At 36.8% G+C, this 14,262-nt stretch overlaps 1 protein-coding gene across 2 annotated transcripts in view; it reads left to right on the top strand.

Moving 5' to 3' along the window:
* PPP4R3A (protein phosphatase 4 regulatory subunit 3A) overlaps positions 1 to 14,262 on the top strand; it is a 39,376-nt gene that overhangs the window by 1,265 nt on the left and 23,849 nt on the right. For both annotated transcript variants that reach the window (XM_019462053.2, XM_019462054.2), the window contains exons 2-3: positions 10,780 to 10,835; positions 14,133 to 14,231. In XM_019462053.2, the coding sequence (XP_019317598.1) occupies positions 10,780 to 10,835; positions 14,133 to 14,231 (155 nt within the window). The remainder of the gene's footprint in view (positions 1 to 10,779; positions 10,836 to 14,132; positions 14,232 to 14,262) is intronic.

The following is a 14,262-nucleotide window of genomic DNA, read 5'->3' as shown; positions in this document are numbered from 1 at the left end:
TTCTGCTACAGTTTTTTGATCGTGTTGCACGTTGGCAACACTAGTTCATGAATCTGGCAACTCTGCATTCGGCAGAGAAAATGCTGCTTTGCCGTGAGAAGATCGATTTGTGTCCCCCCAGTGTTGTCTTTAACACAAATACAGATTTTTGTGTATTGTTTGTGTAAACTTCTTGTATGTAAGCTTGGAATAATTTTATACGAGCTGTTTTTGTTTGTTTTTGATTGCTTAAATGTATATTCATTATTTGGTTGGTTCAATTAACAGGTGGGGAGAAATTGGCCAATAACTTTAAAACCTTTTGAATCCGCCTTAGTGCCCGTGCTTCACATGTTTTGAAATAGCCCTCCAGGTTCAAAGACCCAGTTGTTTGAAAATAAGTGTTTCATATTTTTCAAGACTTACTTTATTTAGGGATTGCCACTTCTCTCTCTCTCTGTGGCATAGTTTGAGTTTCACTTAAGATGTTCACGTCAGGTGAAAGTGTTTTCAAATTGTTTCTCCCGAATTTGAAAACTTGTCTTGTTACATTAGTGTATAATTTCACTCTAGCTGTTTGTTTATTAGGATTGTAGTTGTTCTGTATCAGAATTATTACAAACTCGTTTCAAGGAATTTTAATTGGACTTTGAACCCTGAACTCCCCATTCCATGAAAAACAAACAAGACTCACCCTTCTGTAATTGAACACTCAAGGGACATCGATTTTCAATTTGATTTGAAAAATTGTAATTTGGAGTTATATTGGCCACAGGTTATCTTTATAAGGCTACCCAGAATAGCCCAATTGGAGAGATTATTTCCTTTGGGAGGGATTTAAAGGATTTTGAATACATTGGGAATATTTTTCTGAGGCCTATTTGCCTCTTAAAAATACAAGTTTGAATGTGTTAGCATGCTTTTGTGTGACTATCACATAGTCACCACTACTCTGACATCTCCTCCTTTGCATGTTTGGAAAACTTTTTACATAATGAGTTGAAAGAATGGGCTTTGTAGGTTCAGTTAACTTCCAAATGAAAGTGTGGGTAGATTTGAGGTCAATTCTTTGAAATCTCATAACTTAAAATAACATGTTTAACATTCACATCATGTATTTAATTGGACTCATTATGCAGAGTGTTTTGTTTAAAGTATTAAGTGTTATGTTTTAATGTCCTACTATCCTAGGAAATCCTACTGTTCTAATGTACTGATGTAGGGATCTGGTTGTTTCCCATTTTTATTTTTACCTCTTTGGAAATAGCCCCTAAACTCCCTTCCTCCCTTTGGTAAGTTTGGAACTCTGCAATAAAACAGGTTGAATGGCAAAAACAAAATGGTTTTAATTTTTATCCATTAGTTTTATTTATTTTTATTAATTGATAGAGAAAAAGCTGAACTAAATATAACTGATGTGCCTTTGTTAAATTTAAGATAAAGGAAAACTAAATCCAAAGAGTGGGTTTAGAAAATTCCAGCACACTTATGGAATAATGTCGTAAATAATCTCTAGTTTGGGGGCGCCTGGGTGGCTCAGTCAGTTAAGCATCCCACTCTTGATTTCGGCTCAGGTCATGATGTCACAGTTTGTGGGATCGAGCCTTGCACCAGGCTTTGCACTGACAGTGCTGAGCCTGTTTGGGATTCTCTCTCTCCCTCTCTGCCCTCCCCAACTTGCGCATGCTCTATCTCAAAAATAAATAAATATTTTAAAAAAACAATTTAAATAATCCCTAGTTTGGTTAATGTTTTTTCTAATAGGAAAACTCCAAATAGGATTCAAAGTAAAAATTTATTGAGTACCTGCTATGTGCCAGAGACTGTTTACTTGTGTCATCTGGTGTAGGTACTGTTATTAGCTATATTTTGCAGATGGGGAAACTGAGGCTCAGACAGCTAGCCTATGGCTTGAGACTGTTATTATTTAATTATCATTAACTGTTTATAGTGTGTTTTAAATTCCCATTATTGCTGTCTACTTGCATTTGCTGCTTTATACTTACAGACTCAAAGCTTATTTCAAAGAACATAAAAAAAATTTTTAGCCTAAAGATATTTAAAATTATAGTTTATCTTCATGCCAGATGGAAGTTTTTATATGGACTGCTAATTTGGGTCATCCATTATTGTGTGCTTCTCCCATTCTCCATTATAGGATAATTGAGAATCTCTGTATTTATTGTGGTGAACAAAATGGAAAGTATTTCTGATTTTCCATAAAATGAGCCTTTTATCTCGTTAGAGGCCTTTATACACTACACCGAAAATCAGGAAGGCCACTTCTGAATGGAAGTACTTGTGGCCTCTCTGTTGACAGGGTGCATCTTTGTGTGTAAGTATGTGCCTTTCCCCTCTGAACTGAGTGGCTTGGCAAATCTGTAGCCCACCTTGCCTTGGAGGAAGGAATGTCCTGCAAGCCATCGAGCCCATTTTTTTGGGGTTCCTTATTCAGTAGTTCATAGTGGTAAAATACTTTGTACGAACACAACCCTTTCTTTAATGAAGATAGATTACTTCATTTCTCAGGTACCTGCAAAATTCCATCTAACAATAAAAATTACTTGGTATTGTGTTTTTTTTTCTTCTTTCAACTTCTGCTGTACCTGTTAAGTTGCTTGAAGTGAAGGATAATAATGTCATCCCTTACCTTGCCCTCTCAGTTTATTATTTCAGATCATTCTAACGTCTTATTGTGGCTTTTACCACTTCCATCTTCCAATTTTAGAATTGATAAAAGAATTTGGAATTTCTCCACATAGTGAAGGCTGTCTTTTTTACATAAATCATATCCATGTTCTTTTTTTCTGGATTACTTGCCAAGCATCAAGAATAGTGTTCTTACATTTGGTTTTTACCTTAGGTTATATTAAGTAATTTTTACATTTCAAAATAGTTTCACCTATTGTCTGACTTACCTATTTCAGAGTTTAGAAGGTTAAATTTTCAGTATTACTTGGGGCATGAAGAAAATGAGACGGGGAAGTGTTTTTGTCAAGGCAGAACTGCTACTGTGGCGAAAACTAGAATCCTGTCTGCCTCTTGTAGAACGTAGTAGTAGGTAGTGGCTCACCCCCACTATAATTAGAAAAGGAGGTCAGAACACTTTAGGTGGAAAGCCTGTTTTGTTTGGGCTGTTGTGGTGATTTGAACAGAGATAGTAACAGCATTTTTTTTTTTTTTTTTCGCTCTCATAAATTAGTAAGCAGTATAGAATCTTGTGTACAGTTGGCATTCCAGATTTAGCTGCTAAGGAGAGCTCGGTATCAGTAGTGGGAGAAATATTTCACTTTGAAAAGTCCATTTAAAGCCCCCTGTTTTTGTTTTTTTTTTTTCTTATGTAGACCTACTTTTGTAGAAAATCAGTAGGCCTAGGGTGAGCAAACCCTTATTTATCATCTGTTGCGGGTGGTAACTTCGACAGTTTGAAGTCCATCAGCTAGGTCGGGTATAGGTGATCGGGCTGGAGTGTAGTGAAAGTTTGACATAGGCGTGGAACCTCTTTAATGTAATGCCACCATTTTTCCCCCGAGGCTTCATTTCAGTTTTTAAACGCTGTGTGTAACTTGAGCCACAAAATCAGGAGAGAGGGACTTGGAACACAGAATTGCTATAGGTTTAAAGTGTACGCTGCTGTCCTATCCAGATGATATTTTGGACTTGAAATAACTCTTTTTTTTTTTTTTTTTTTAAATTTTTTTTTTTTTTTCAACGTTTATTTATTTTTGGGACAGAGAGAGACAGAGCATGAACGGGGGAGGGGCAGAGAGAGAGGGAGACACAGAATCGGAAACAGGCTCCAGGCTCTGAGCCATCAGCCCAGATCCTGATGCGGGGCTGGAACTCACGGACCGTGAGATCGTGACCTGGCCGAAGTCGGACGCTTAACCGACTGCGCCACCCAGGCGCCCCTGAAATAACTCATTTTTGATGGTGTTTTATTTCCTCTAATGAAGCACAGTACTGAAGCTCCTGCCCTTAGTTTTGAGCATTAAGGACAGTATACCAGAGATGAGTAGATGTTAAACTGCTTACCGTGGAGTGACAGCTGGACCTGTTCATTCTGAAATCTTTAATTTATCCAAATCTAAACTGTTTCTTTTCTTTTTTTCTTTTTTTAATTTTTTTAATGTTTATTTATTTTTGAGAGAGACAGAGACAGAATGCGAGGTGGTTAGGGGCAGAGAGAGGGAGACACAGAATCCGAAGCAGGCTCCAGGCTCTGAGCTGTCAGCACAGAGCCCGACGCGGGGCTCGAACTCACGAGCTGTGAGATCATGACCTGAGTCAAAGTTGGACGCTCAACCGACTGAGCCACCCAGGCGCCCCTAAACTGTTTCTTTAACAACCTGAACTTGATTCGTTGGTTGATACTGAAAATAGAACCATAAAAGTTATAGAAACTGTAACATCTCATTTCTCCAGTGAAAGGAAATGCTGTCTTCTAATCAAGTGAACTTTCTAGCTAAATAACACTTTATCAGAAGATTAAAAATCTTGGGGCGCCTGGGTGGTGCAGTCGGTTAAGCGTCCGACTTCAGCCAGGTCACGATGTCGCGGTCCATGAGTTCGAGCCCCGCGTCAGGCTCTGGGCTGATGGCTCGGAGCCTGGAGCCTGTTTCCGATTCTGTCTCCCTCTCTCTCTGCCCCTCCCCCGTTCATGCTCTGTCTCTCTCTGTCCCAAAAATAAATTAAAAACGTTGAAAAAAAAATTAAAAAAAAAATCTTAACAGTTTTCTTGGAGTGTTTTCTAAGTATTATTTGCTACAATATTTTTCTTAAGCAATATAAACCTGTTGATTAATCTTTCATTGAAATGTGTTTCTGGATCATTGTTATCATTACTAATTTTTCTACTATTCAGCAGCACAGTGATGCCAGTGAAATGATATTTTGACCATGCTTTAAAAAAACAAGTACTGAGTGCTGGTTATGTAGTAGATGCTGGGGTTGGCACTTGAAATTTTTGGTTAATACAACAACCCTAGGGATATCATTTTTTCTAACCATAAGTCTTGCTCTAGTGACTCTTTGATTAAATAGTTTAGTTCTGTGGTCTTTTTTTCCTGCACTCAGCCAGAAATCTAGTTTTTTTTTTTTTTTTTTAATGTAACGTCTTTGCATTTTAAAACATTTGCATGAATTCAGTGTATGAATGTGTGTTAGACTACAACCCAAACAGGCTGTCTGCTGGCTGGATCCAGGCGGCAGGCACTAGTTGTAGGTTCTCTGATTCAGACACTTTTGGAATGATGCTTCACTGGTGTGCTACCAACTACTTCTCATCCCACTCCCTGGAGGTATTTGTTTTGATCGAGGTGTGTTGGGAATTGGCAGCAGGATACAAGAATAGATTCAAGGAATACATTTCATTTTACAGGAGGAACAAAGATGTCATGAAGCAGGGAGGTAAAGTTTTTAATGACCTCAAATCATCTATACTCATTGTTGTACTAAATGTTTTATTGTCCATCATTCTTATCTATGTTTGACAACTTCTACTTACAGTTGTCTTGGTGATGTTCTGAGTGGCATTTTCCCTCCTATACCATTGTTCCCCCGTTTCCTGAGTGTACAGACCTCCTTTTTGTCTATATATTTAGGGCATCTATGTTAAGATACACAGATCTGTCCTCTAAAAGCATAGTAAATCATTGTATATGTTTAATTCCTGCAAGTATACTGTTGCTGGCATAGAGTAGCATTTCTGTAACTTTCTTTCCCAGGAGATCTTTATACTGTTAGAACTTGGGATCCCCCAAAACTTTTGTTTTATGTGGGTTGTATCTACTGATATTTGCCATATTAGAATTTAAAACTAAGACTTTAAAAAGCTTTTCTTAAGTCAGAATTTAGTGAGAAGAGTGTCTCTTGTTTCATAGTTTTACAAATCTCTTTAGTGTCTGGTTTAATTTCTTAACCTGCTTCTGCATTCAATCTTTTGCAATATCAGTGTCAACACTGAGAAAAGTAAGGGTGAAAAAGGTAAATAATATTTTAGTCATATTATGAAAATAGTTTTGATTTTCCAGACTCCTTGAGGTCCCCCACTTTGAGGACAGCTGGCATAGAGATTGTTTCTAGGTTTTTACCATTACGGACGCTGCTAGTGACCCATTTGTTCGTATACTTGGCACTGTGTGAACATGTAGGCTAATTTCCAGAACTGTTAGACCAAAGAGTAGTATGTGTTTAAAAGTCTTTTAGATACAGATAAAGTGACCCTCCCCAAAAGTTGTGCTGGTTGTCAGTCTTGGTATTAGTAAAAAAAAAGAATTAATTAATTTTTTTTTTTAAGAAGTCTGTGTGCAAATATGGACTCGTAGGCCTATCAGAGCTTCTTTGACATAGACTCCGACAAGCATTTGCTGTGTAGGAATACACTTTAGCTCACCTGAGGGTGTTTGATTTTGCTACTGGTCTGAATGATAGATTCTGCAGTGGCAAATTGAATTCCATGTATTGATGCATTCCTTTTAGTTTGATCATGGTCTTCATTTTTCTTTGTGTCCAGTATATCCTTGCCAACTGGCTTTTCTCAAGTCTTTGATATTGGGGTTTGCTGTGTAGGCTTGTCTTTCTCTAGTCTGTGTGACAGAGTGTCTTTGTCAGATGAGGAGGAGGTGTCATGGAGAGGGTGAGAGTGAATTCTTCTTGGGAGATAAGGCATCTTTTATTGGAGAGGATGGGTATGTTTCTCAAATGAAGTTTGGGTGGAGACTCTTGTGCATATGTGCTTCAGTTATTAAGGTAACATTGGACCTACCTGGTATCAAAAGCACGTGTTCTCCTTAATGAGAACCACCTCTACCTCCTGCAGTGTTGCTTGAGGTCTGCTGCTACGGATCATCTTCCTCATTTTCCCCTGTTGTCTCTGCTACCATGATAAATGCCTCTCACCTACAGTTGAACTCTATATCCCCAGCCATACCCATATATTACTAGGATGAAATGGCTATTCCGGGTACTGTAGCTATAGCAACTGAGACAAGTAAACTTGGGAGAAAGGATTGTGTTAATGCGTATTAACACTCAACTGGTTCTTTTTCAGTTAATTGGAGAAGTGCTCATAACTTGATCTAGTAGAAACTAAGAGATAGGGGAAGGGAACCTACCTAATAGATAGCCTAGATATAAAACTAGAAATATGTCTTTGTTATTATCTTAGCCCCCAAACTAAAAGGCAGTCTTCATGCTTCACCCTCTGCAGCCTACTTACTGCTTTCTTAGGGAGCATGGTATTTGGGGACCAGAGCTGGACTTCCTAAGGTGGTATATTAGGTCAAAGCCATGGGATGTGACTGAAAATGTGTTTCAGAATATACTTCCCTTTAACATCTTGAGCGGCCCAGAAAAAAGAAAAACTTGCCAACATCAAAAGCTTCTAGTTATGTGCTTATTCTTGCTTTAGCTAGGGCTTTTGGAGGGAACACTTGAATTTGTGGTTTTTCCTTTCTAATTACCCTTAACCCTGTAATTTTATGGAGAGAGAGTTTTGAAGCAAATGCAAAAGGAGTTGGTACCTGAAAAATAATAGTTGTACCACTACCACTTTTTGTTCTTAGAGCGGCCAGGTCAGGTGTGTGTCTGTCTGTCTGTCTTTCTTTCTTTCTTTCTTTCTTTCTTTCTTTCTTTCTTTCTTTCTATTGAAGTATAGTTGACACACTGTTACAGGTGTGGTTTTCGAAAGCACAATTTGAAGTGGTAACTCCACCCCTCTGTTTACCCCTACTCTTGAACTTTTTAAAAAACTTTTCAAGTGTAATACATCAAAAAGGCACATAGATCGTAAGTATTCCGCCTGATGAATTTTTGTAAAATAACCAGCACTCTGGAAGCCTGTCCCTTCTCAGTCACTATCTCTACCCGTGTATGAACACCACAGGTTAATTTTTGCTAGTCTTTAAATTTTATGTAAATAGAATTATATGGTAGATATTTATAAGATTCACATATTTGGTTCACTCATTAACACTGCTATGTGGTATTCTACCAAATGAGTATTTACACTTTTTCAAAAACATTGTTCACATGCCATATAATTCACCCATCCAGAGTGTATAGTTCAGTATTTTTCAGTATATTCACAGGATTATGCAACCATCACCACAGTCTAATTTTAGAATATTTTGTCCTCTCTGACAGAAATCGTGTAACCATTAGAAGTCACTACCTATTCACTCCCCTTTCCTCCCCAGCCCTAAACAATCACTAACCTACACCTCTTTCTCTGATTTGTACACTCTGTACATTTCATACAAATACAGTCATAGAATATAGGCCTTTATGATTGGCTTCTTTCACTTGTAATGTTTTCAGGTTTTATCCATGTTATGGCATGTATTTTTTTTTTTTTTTTTTTTTTTTTGTATAGCTGAATAGTATTTACGCATTAGTTTTTGGACATTTGGATTGTTTCCACTTTTTTGCTGTTATGAAAAAGTGCTGCTAAGAAACTACATGTACACATATTTGTGTGACCATACATATGTTTTCCTTTCTCTTGGGTATATACCTAGGAGTGGAATTGCTGGTAACCCTAGCAATTGAGGAACTGCCAAACTGTTTTACAAACTGGATGCCTTTTTACATACCTCAAGCAAAATGTATGAGGGATCCAATTTCTCCACATGGTTGGCAACACTGTCTTTGATTATAGGCATCCTAGCAGGTGTTAAATGGTCTTATTTGTGGTTTTTATTTGCATCTCTTTAATGACTAATGATGTTGAATATCTTTTCTTATGCTCATGGTCCGTTTGTATATCTTTGGAGAAATGTCAGTTCAGATTTATTGACCAAAATTGGGTTGTCTTTTTATTATTTAAGTTGTCAGAGTTCTGTATAAAAATCCCTTAATCAGATATATGATTTCAGTTATTTTTCCCCATTCTATGGGTTGTCTTTTCACATTCTTGATGGTGTTATTTGTAGCACAGATTTTGATTTTGATCCTATCCAATTATCATTGATCAATGATGTCCAATTTTTTCTTTTGGGTAGATCATGCTTTTTTTGCAGCTTAACTTGTTTGTTTTTTGTTTTTTTGTTTTTTGGTGGTTTTTTTTTTTTTTTTTTTTTTTGGTTCATTTATTTTGAGAGAGAGTCCACATGAAAGTAGGGGAGGGGCAGAGAGAGAGAATCCCAAGCAGTTCCTGTATCGTCAGCAGAGCTTGACACGGGGCTCAAGCCCACGAACCATGAAATCAAGACCTGAGCTAAATTTGGACACTTAAATGACTGAGCCACTGGTGCCCCTGTGCAGTTTAACATTTATTCATTCATTCATTTAAATGTTTGTTTATTTTGAGAGAGAGAGAGACACACAGAATCCAAAGTAGGCTCTGAGTCAGCACAGAGCCCGATGCGGGACTTGAACCCATGGACCGCGAGATCATGACCTGAGCCAAAAAGTCAGACGCTTAACCAACAGAACCACCCAGGCGCCCCTAATTTTAAAGAGGCATTACTTATTTTGGTTCTAAGACACAAGACCTCTTGGATCTTTAATCCAGTTTCAGTCTGTTGTTTATGTAGTTTTTTGAAGATGGATTGTTTTTGAGGATGTGATAGGTATTTCAAAGTAGGTTTTGGGAATGTATTTTCTGCTAGAAACCACGTTTTGAGTATAATTGTATGCCACAACTCATCTATAAAAAGTTAAGTTTGATCCATAACGTACCTGAATACTCTGATTTCACTGGGAAACGACAGATTGCAATTTCTGTTCTAGTATTTACAGGAAACAGTGGAGGAATATTTACAAAGATAGTTGAAGGCTTTTAATAATGTTGACTCTAGATATTCAAGTCCTTGCTGCTTTTTCTTGTTATGAATGCAACACTAGACAACTTCTAATTACAAAATTTAAAAGTCCAATAATTGTGCATAAAGAAAATTGAAGCACGGGGAAATTTATCAAAGTTTAGTTTTTAAGGGGAGTCTGGGTGGCTCAGTCGGTTAAGTGTCTGGAGCCTACTTCGGATTCAGTGTGTCCCTGTCTCTCTGCCCCTCCCCTACTCATTTTCTCTCTCTCTCTCAAAAATAAATAAACTTTTTTTTTTTTTTTTTTTTTTTTTTAAGTTTACTTCTGAGATAGAGTGTGCAGAGAGCAGGGGACAAACAGAGAGAGAAAGAATCCTCAACAGGCAGCACAGAGCCCGATGTGGGGCTCGAACCCACAAACCGTGAGATCATTACCTGAGCTGAAGTCAGACACTCAGCCGACTGAGCCACCCAGGCGCCCCAACAAAGTACTAGTTATTTTCTGAATATCGCAAGTCTTATGGCCAGGGGGGAAAAATACAGAAATATGCAAATTAAAATTAGTTTACTATCAGAAAACAATTGATTATTTGAAGTTGGAGAAGTGTGGCAATTCTGGAACAGAAGTAAGAGACTTTCTGAAGGTGAAGCGTAATGTGGGGATGTACTGGGGAAATGGATCGTATCCAAGTCCTGATGTGTTTCAGAGATTTAAACCCAGGTCATCCTGCTACGTGCTGTGCCATGTCACTACTCTGTGCTGCCCGTAAGGTGTTAGATTTCTTTTACCACCCATTCCTCACTCTTCAGATAATTGTGTTCTTCTTGTTAAAAGTAAACATAATATATCAAGTATTTGTTGGGTTACAAGTTTTATTATATCTAAAATTGTTTTTAAAACACTGTTTCCTTAACTGAAGTTACATTTGTATCAAGTGTTCAGGAAAGGAAATGTGTGTGTATGTGTGGAATGTAATTGTGCTGCTTTGCAATCACATAATGGAATGTTTTGTTTTGTTTTTCTTTTGTTTCCCAGGTTCTCTGCTTTTAGAGTCCAAAATAAATCCTAACACCGCATATCAGAAACAACAGGTAAAAATGTGAAGATGTTATGTTTTACCTTGTATGTTATCCTCTCAGTTTGGTGATTAAATGAAAATTTTACCATTGATTACTTGCAATGAGAAATTCAAAACAGGTTACAACATACTTTCCTAGTCTAATTCTAAAATGTGATTTCAACCAATCTCTATATAAAGCAATCATTTTATTTTAAATTAAAAAAAAACTTCAAGTTAAACTTAGTTTATATTTCAGATATTCTAGCAACTAAGATTTAATTCTCAAAAGTTAAAACTAAAACAGTATAGTTTTCTGGTTTCTCCCTAAAGAAGTGGCTACTGATACAATCAGCTGTTAACACAACGAAATGGTGGAAACTGCTTTCTTTGCTGTTGTAGATGCTAGTGCAGAAGGGATATTTCTGTCCCTATACAGCAATCCAGTGTAGGTAAGAGTCTGATTTCTTACATAGCCTGAATAGGACCTTATGGAAATATAACAGTGATACAGTTTGGTAAGACAACTTTTAGTTTCAGTATGCTCTTTCTTGTATCCTTCAGAGAGCAAGTGATAACTGAAAGTAAATCTTTCTCTATTTGGTACCTAGTAGCACTATCATCAAAGGGTATTTATTCAGAACACACACACACACACACACACAGATCCACTGAGTGCTGTACAAAGCCAGTAAAAGCAGTATCAGTCCCCGCATTGCCCTGAAGGTATAGATGTAAAATAATTTAGACTAAAGGCTATTACCAATGCATTCATATGTGTATATTACTTTATAAATATATTAATCTATAAATAAATTGTAAAGTGCTTTGCTTCATCACTGACCATTAAAATACTACTAGAGGAAAGTTAGTGTTGGCTTTGCACATTAGATCCCTAAAGATTGTGACTTGGTTGAGGTCACACAGAGAGTATATGGGAAAGCTGATATTAACTCCTAAATCCGTTTAGTGGTGATATATTTGTCCAACAAACATTTGGTACAGTTGAAATATTTTCTTGATAGTCTAATGTTCTGCTAACACCGTTGCATTTAGTGATCTTAAGAAAACCATTAAGAACCATTAAGATTGGTTGATTGGAGTGGCTGGAGACTAGAGTATTTGCTATTGCTATTCTATCCCTAAATACATAAATTAGTGTTTTGAGGTTTTAGTTAGTTGAAGAGTAAAAGTCATCTGAAGAAAAAGGAAAGATCAAGTCTATTTTGAGGATGAATGAAGAGCTCCGTATGTCTTAACCTATAGGTTAATGTTGGATGATAAACAAGATGATTTTAGGCTCTTTAAGGAAAACAGAAGAGCAATTCCTAAAAATTTTCAAACTTCTAAATTTGTCAAATGAACAGTTAAGAGCATATGTCTAACTGTGCACTGATATTTTTTTGAAGGTTATTTCTGTATTTTTATTTAACTTTATTTTTTATTTTTTAAAATTTACATCCAAATTAGTATATAGTGAAGCAATGATTTCAGTAGATTCCTTAATGCCCCTTACCCATTTAGCCCATCCCCCCCCCACAACCCCTCCAGCAACCCTCAGTTTGTTCTCCATATTTATGAATCTCTTTTGTTTTGTCCTGTTTTGTCTCTTAAAGTCCTCATATGAGTGAAGTCATATGATTTTTGTCTTTCTCTGACTAATTTCACTGAACATAATGCCCTCCAGTTCCATCCACGTGGTTGCAAATGGCTAGCTGTGCACTGATTTAAGCCTGTAGATGAATCTGAATTTACATTGTACCAGAGTAATTGCTTATGGTTGTATTAAATCTGTCTTATTACTAATGTGATCATTGGTTTTAGGTTTGTTCCAGTAGGTGTTATATTATCAGCAATTTTCACAACAGTATGTATTCTACCTATTTTAAAGATGAAGCAGACCCTAGGGGGTTTCCCAACTGACTAATTTCTGGTGTGTTGATCTTACAATGTTAATATAAATTATTTTGAGTTTGAACTGCTACTCAGTCACTGTGGAACAGATGCGTGCCTGGTATCTATGATCTCTAGAAGTTCTTGAGGACAGTAAAAAGGAGTCTTTGAGCTGTTTTTTAAAATTTTGAATAAAAATTGTGGATTTATTCTATTAATACTGCACAGCCTATTCAAATGATCATTTATTTACTTCTGGTTGGCATCACTGTAGTTCAGCGAGAGACTACTGGTCCTCATGATGGACAGTTACATAATTGACTGAAAGGAATTAATATGCCGGTTAGGAGACAGATTTTTAATCAGGGGATCCATCTGTGTACAATAAGGGGTATCTTTGATAGGGAAAAGTATTAGAAGCTTCCTCCATGTAGACATATCTTTTAAGTTACCTTAAAGATGGACTAGTCATGTTTCCTTCTTAATACAGGAACCTTTTATCATCCTGGTAGATGCTCACCTAGCCTTTGCTTGGCTCCTTGCAGTTATTTCTTAGATTGAATTATGTTTTCTTTATGTTGTACTCACATCCTCCTCATTCTGACTTCTAATTCTTTTCTTTGGACCAGCCTGAAAAAAAATGCTATATGGTAGCTGTTCCATTAGGCTTCTTTTTGAATGTAATTCTCCTTGGTACCATTCAAAATTTCATATATGGGTCACAAACCTCTCTCAGTTGGAGGGCTTATTTTTGAAATAGTTGATGACTCCGGAACAGTGTATATGCTTATTACTGTCAGTAAGTTTGAAAAGATATCTTAGACCCTGTAAATATTTTTACTATTCATTAAACTTATTACCATTAAATAAAAGCCTGTCCAAGTAGGAGCAAAGGAGTTGTGGGTGGTAGGAGCATCTTGCTTTTTGAACTACAGCACTTCGGTGAAGGTTAAAAAACTTTCTGCCCAGATAAGTGCTCACATATTACAGATTTAGCCAGTAATTTCATGGGCTTCAGGTGCCCCAGGTAAAGAACATCCAATGTTGACAATAGATGAGAGAAGGAATTTTGTTTATTAATCCCATCCTCCTAACGTGCCCTAATTAATGAATGCTCAGGCTTCCTTTCTGGGCATTGTGACTAGAGCATAAAGTGTAACTAGTGTGCAGGCAAAGGATTGATACAGTGTTTAGGTATGTATCTTTTAGTACATTTAGATTGGTCGCTTTGTAGTACTTTTTATTTATTTGTTAACTTCTCCTTAAGGAAAACATTGTTTTCATTTTATAGCCAGATATACAGAGGCTTGGCAATTACCAGTATGGATGTTGCTGAGTACTGTTCACACGCAATTCCTTGTTGCTTTGTTTATTTAAGCCTTATACTTTAAAGTAGTTTGTGATAATGATACTAATCAGACTTTTTTTTTCTCTCAAGGATACTTTGATTGTGTGGTCTGAAGCAGAAAATTATGACTTGGCCCTTAGCTTTCAAGAAAAAGCTGGATGTGATGAAATTTGGGAGAAAATATGTCAGGTAATTTTAGGAAACTAGAAAGTTAACATGC

This window comes from Panthera pardus, unplaced genomic scaffold (genome assembly GCF_024362965.1).
Source record: "Panthera pardus isolate Hobbes unplaced genomic scaffold, ASM2436296v1 HiC_scaffold_24, whole genome shotgun sequence".
In the NCBI taxonomy this organism is placed as follows: Eukaryota; Metazoa; Chordata; class Mammalia; order Carnivora; family Felidae; genus Panthera; species Panthera pardus.
The sequence above is the reverse complement of the archived record's forward strand: the minus strand, read 5'-3'. Positions and strand labels throughout refer to the sequence as shown.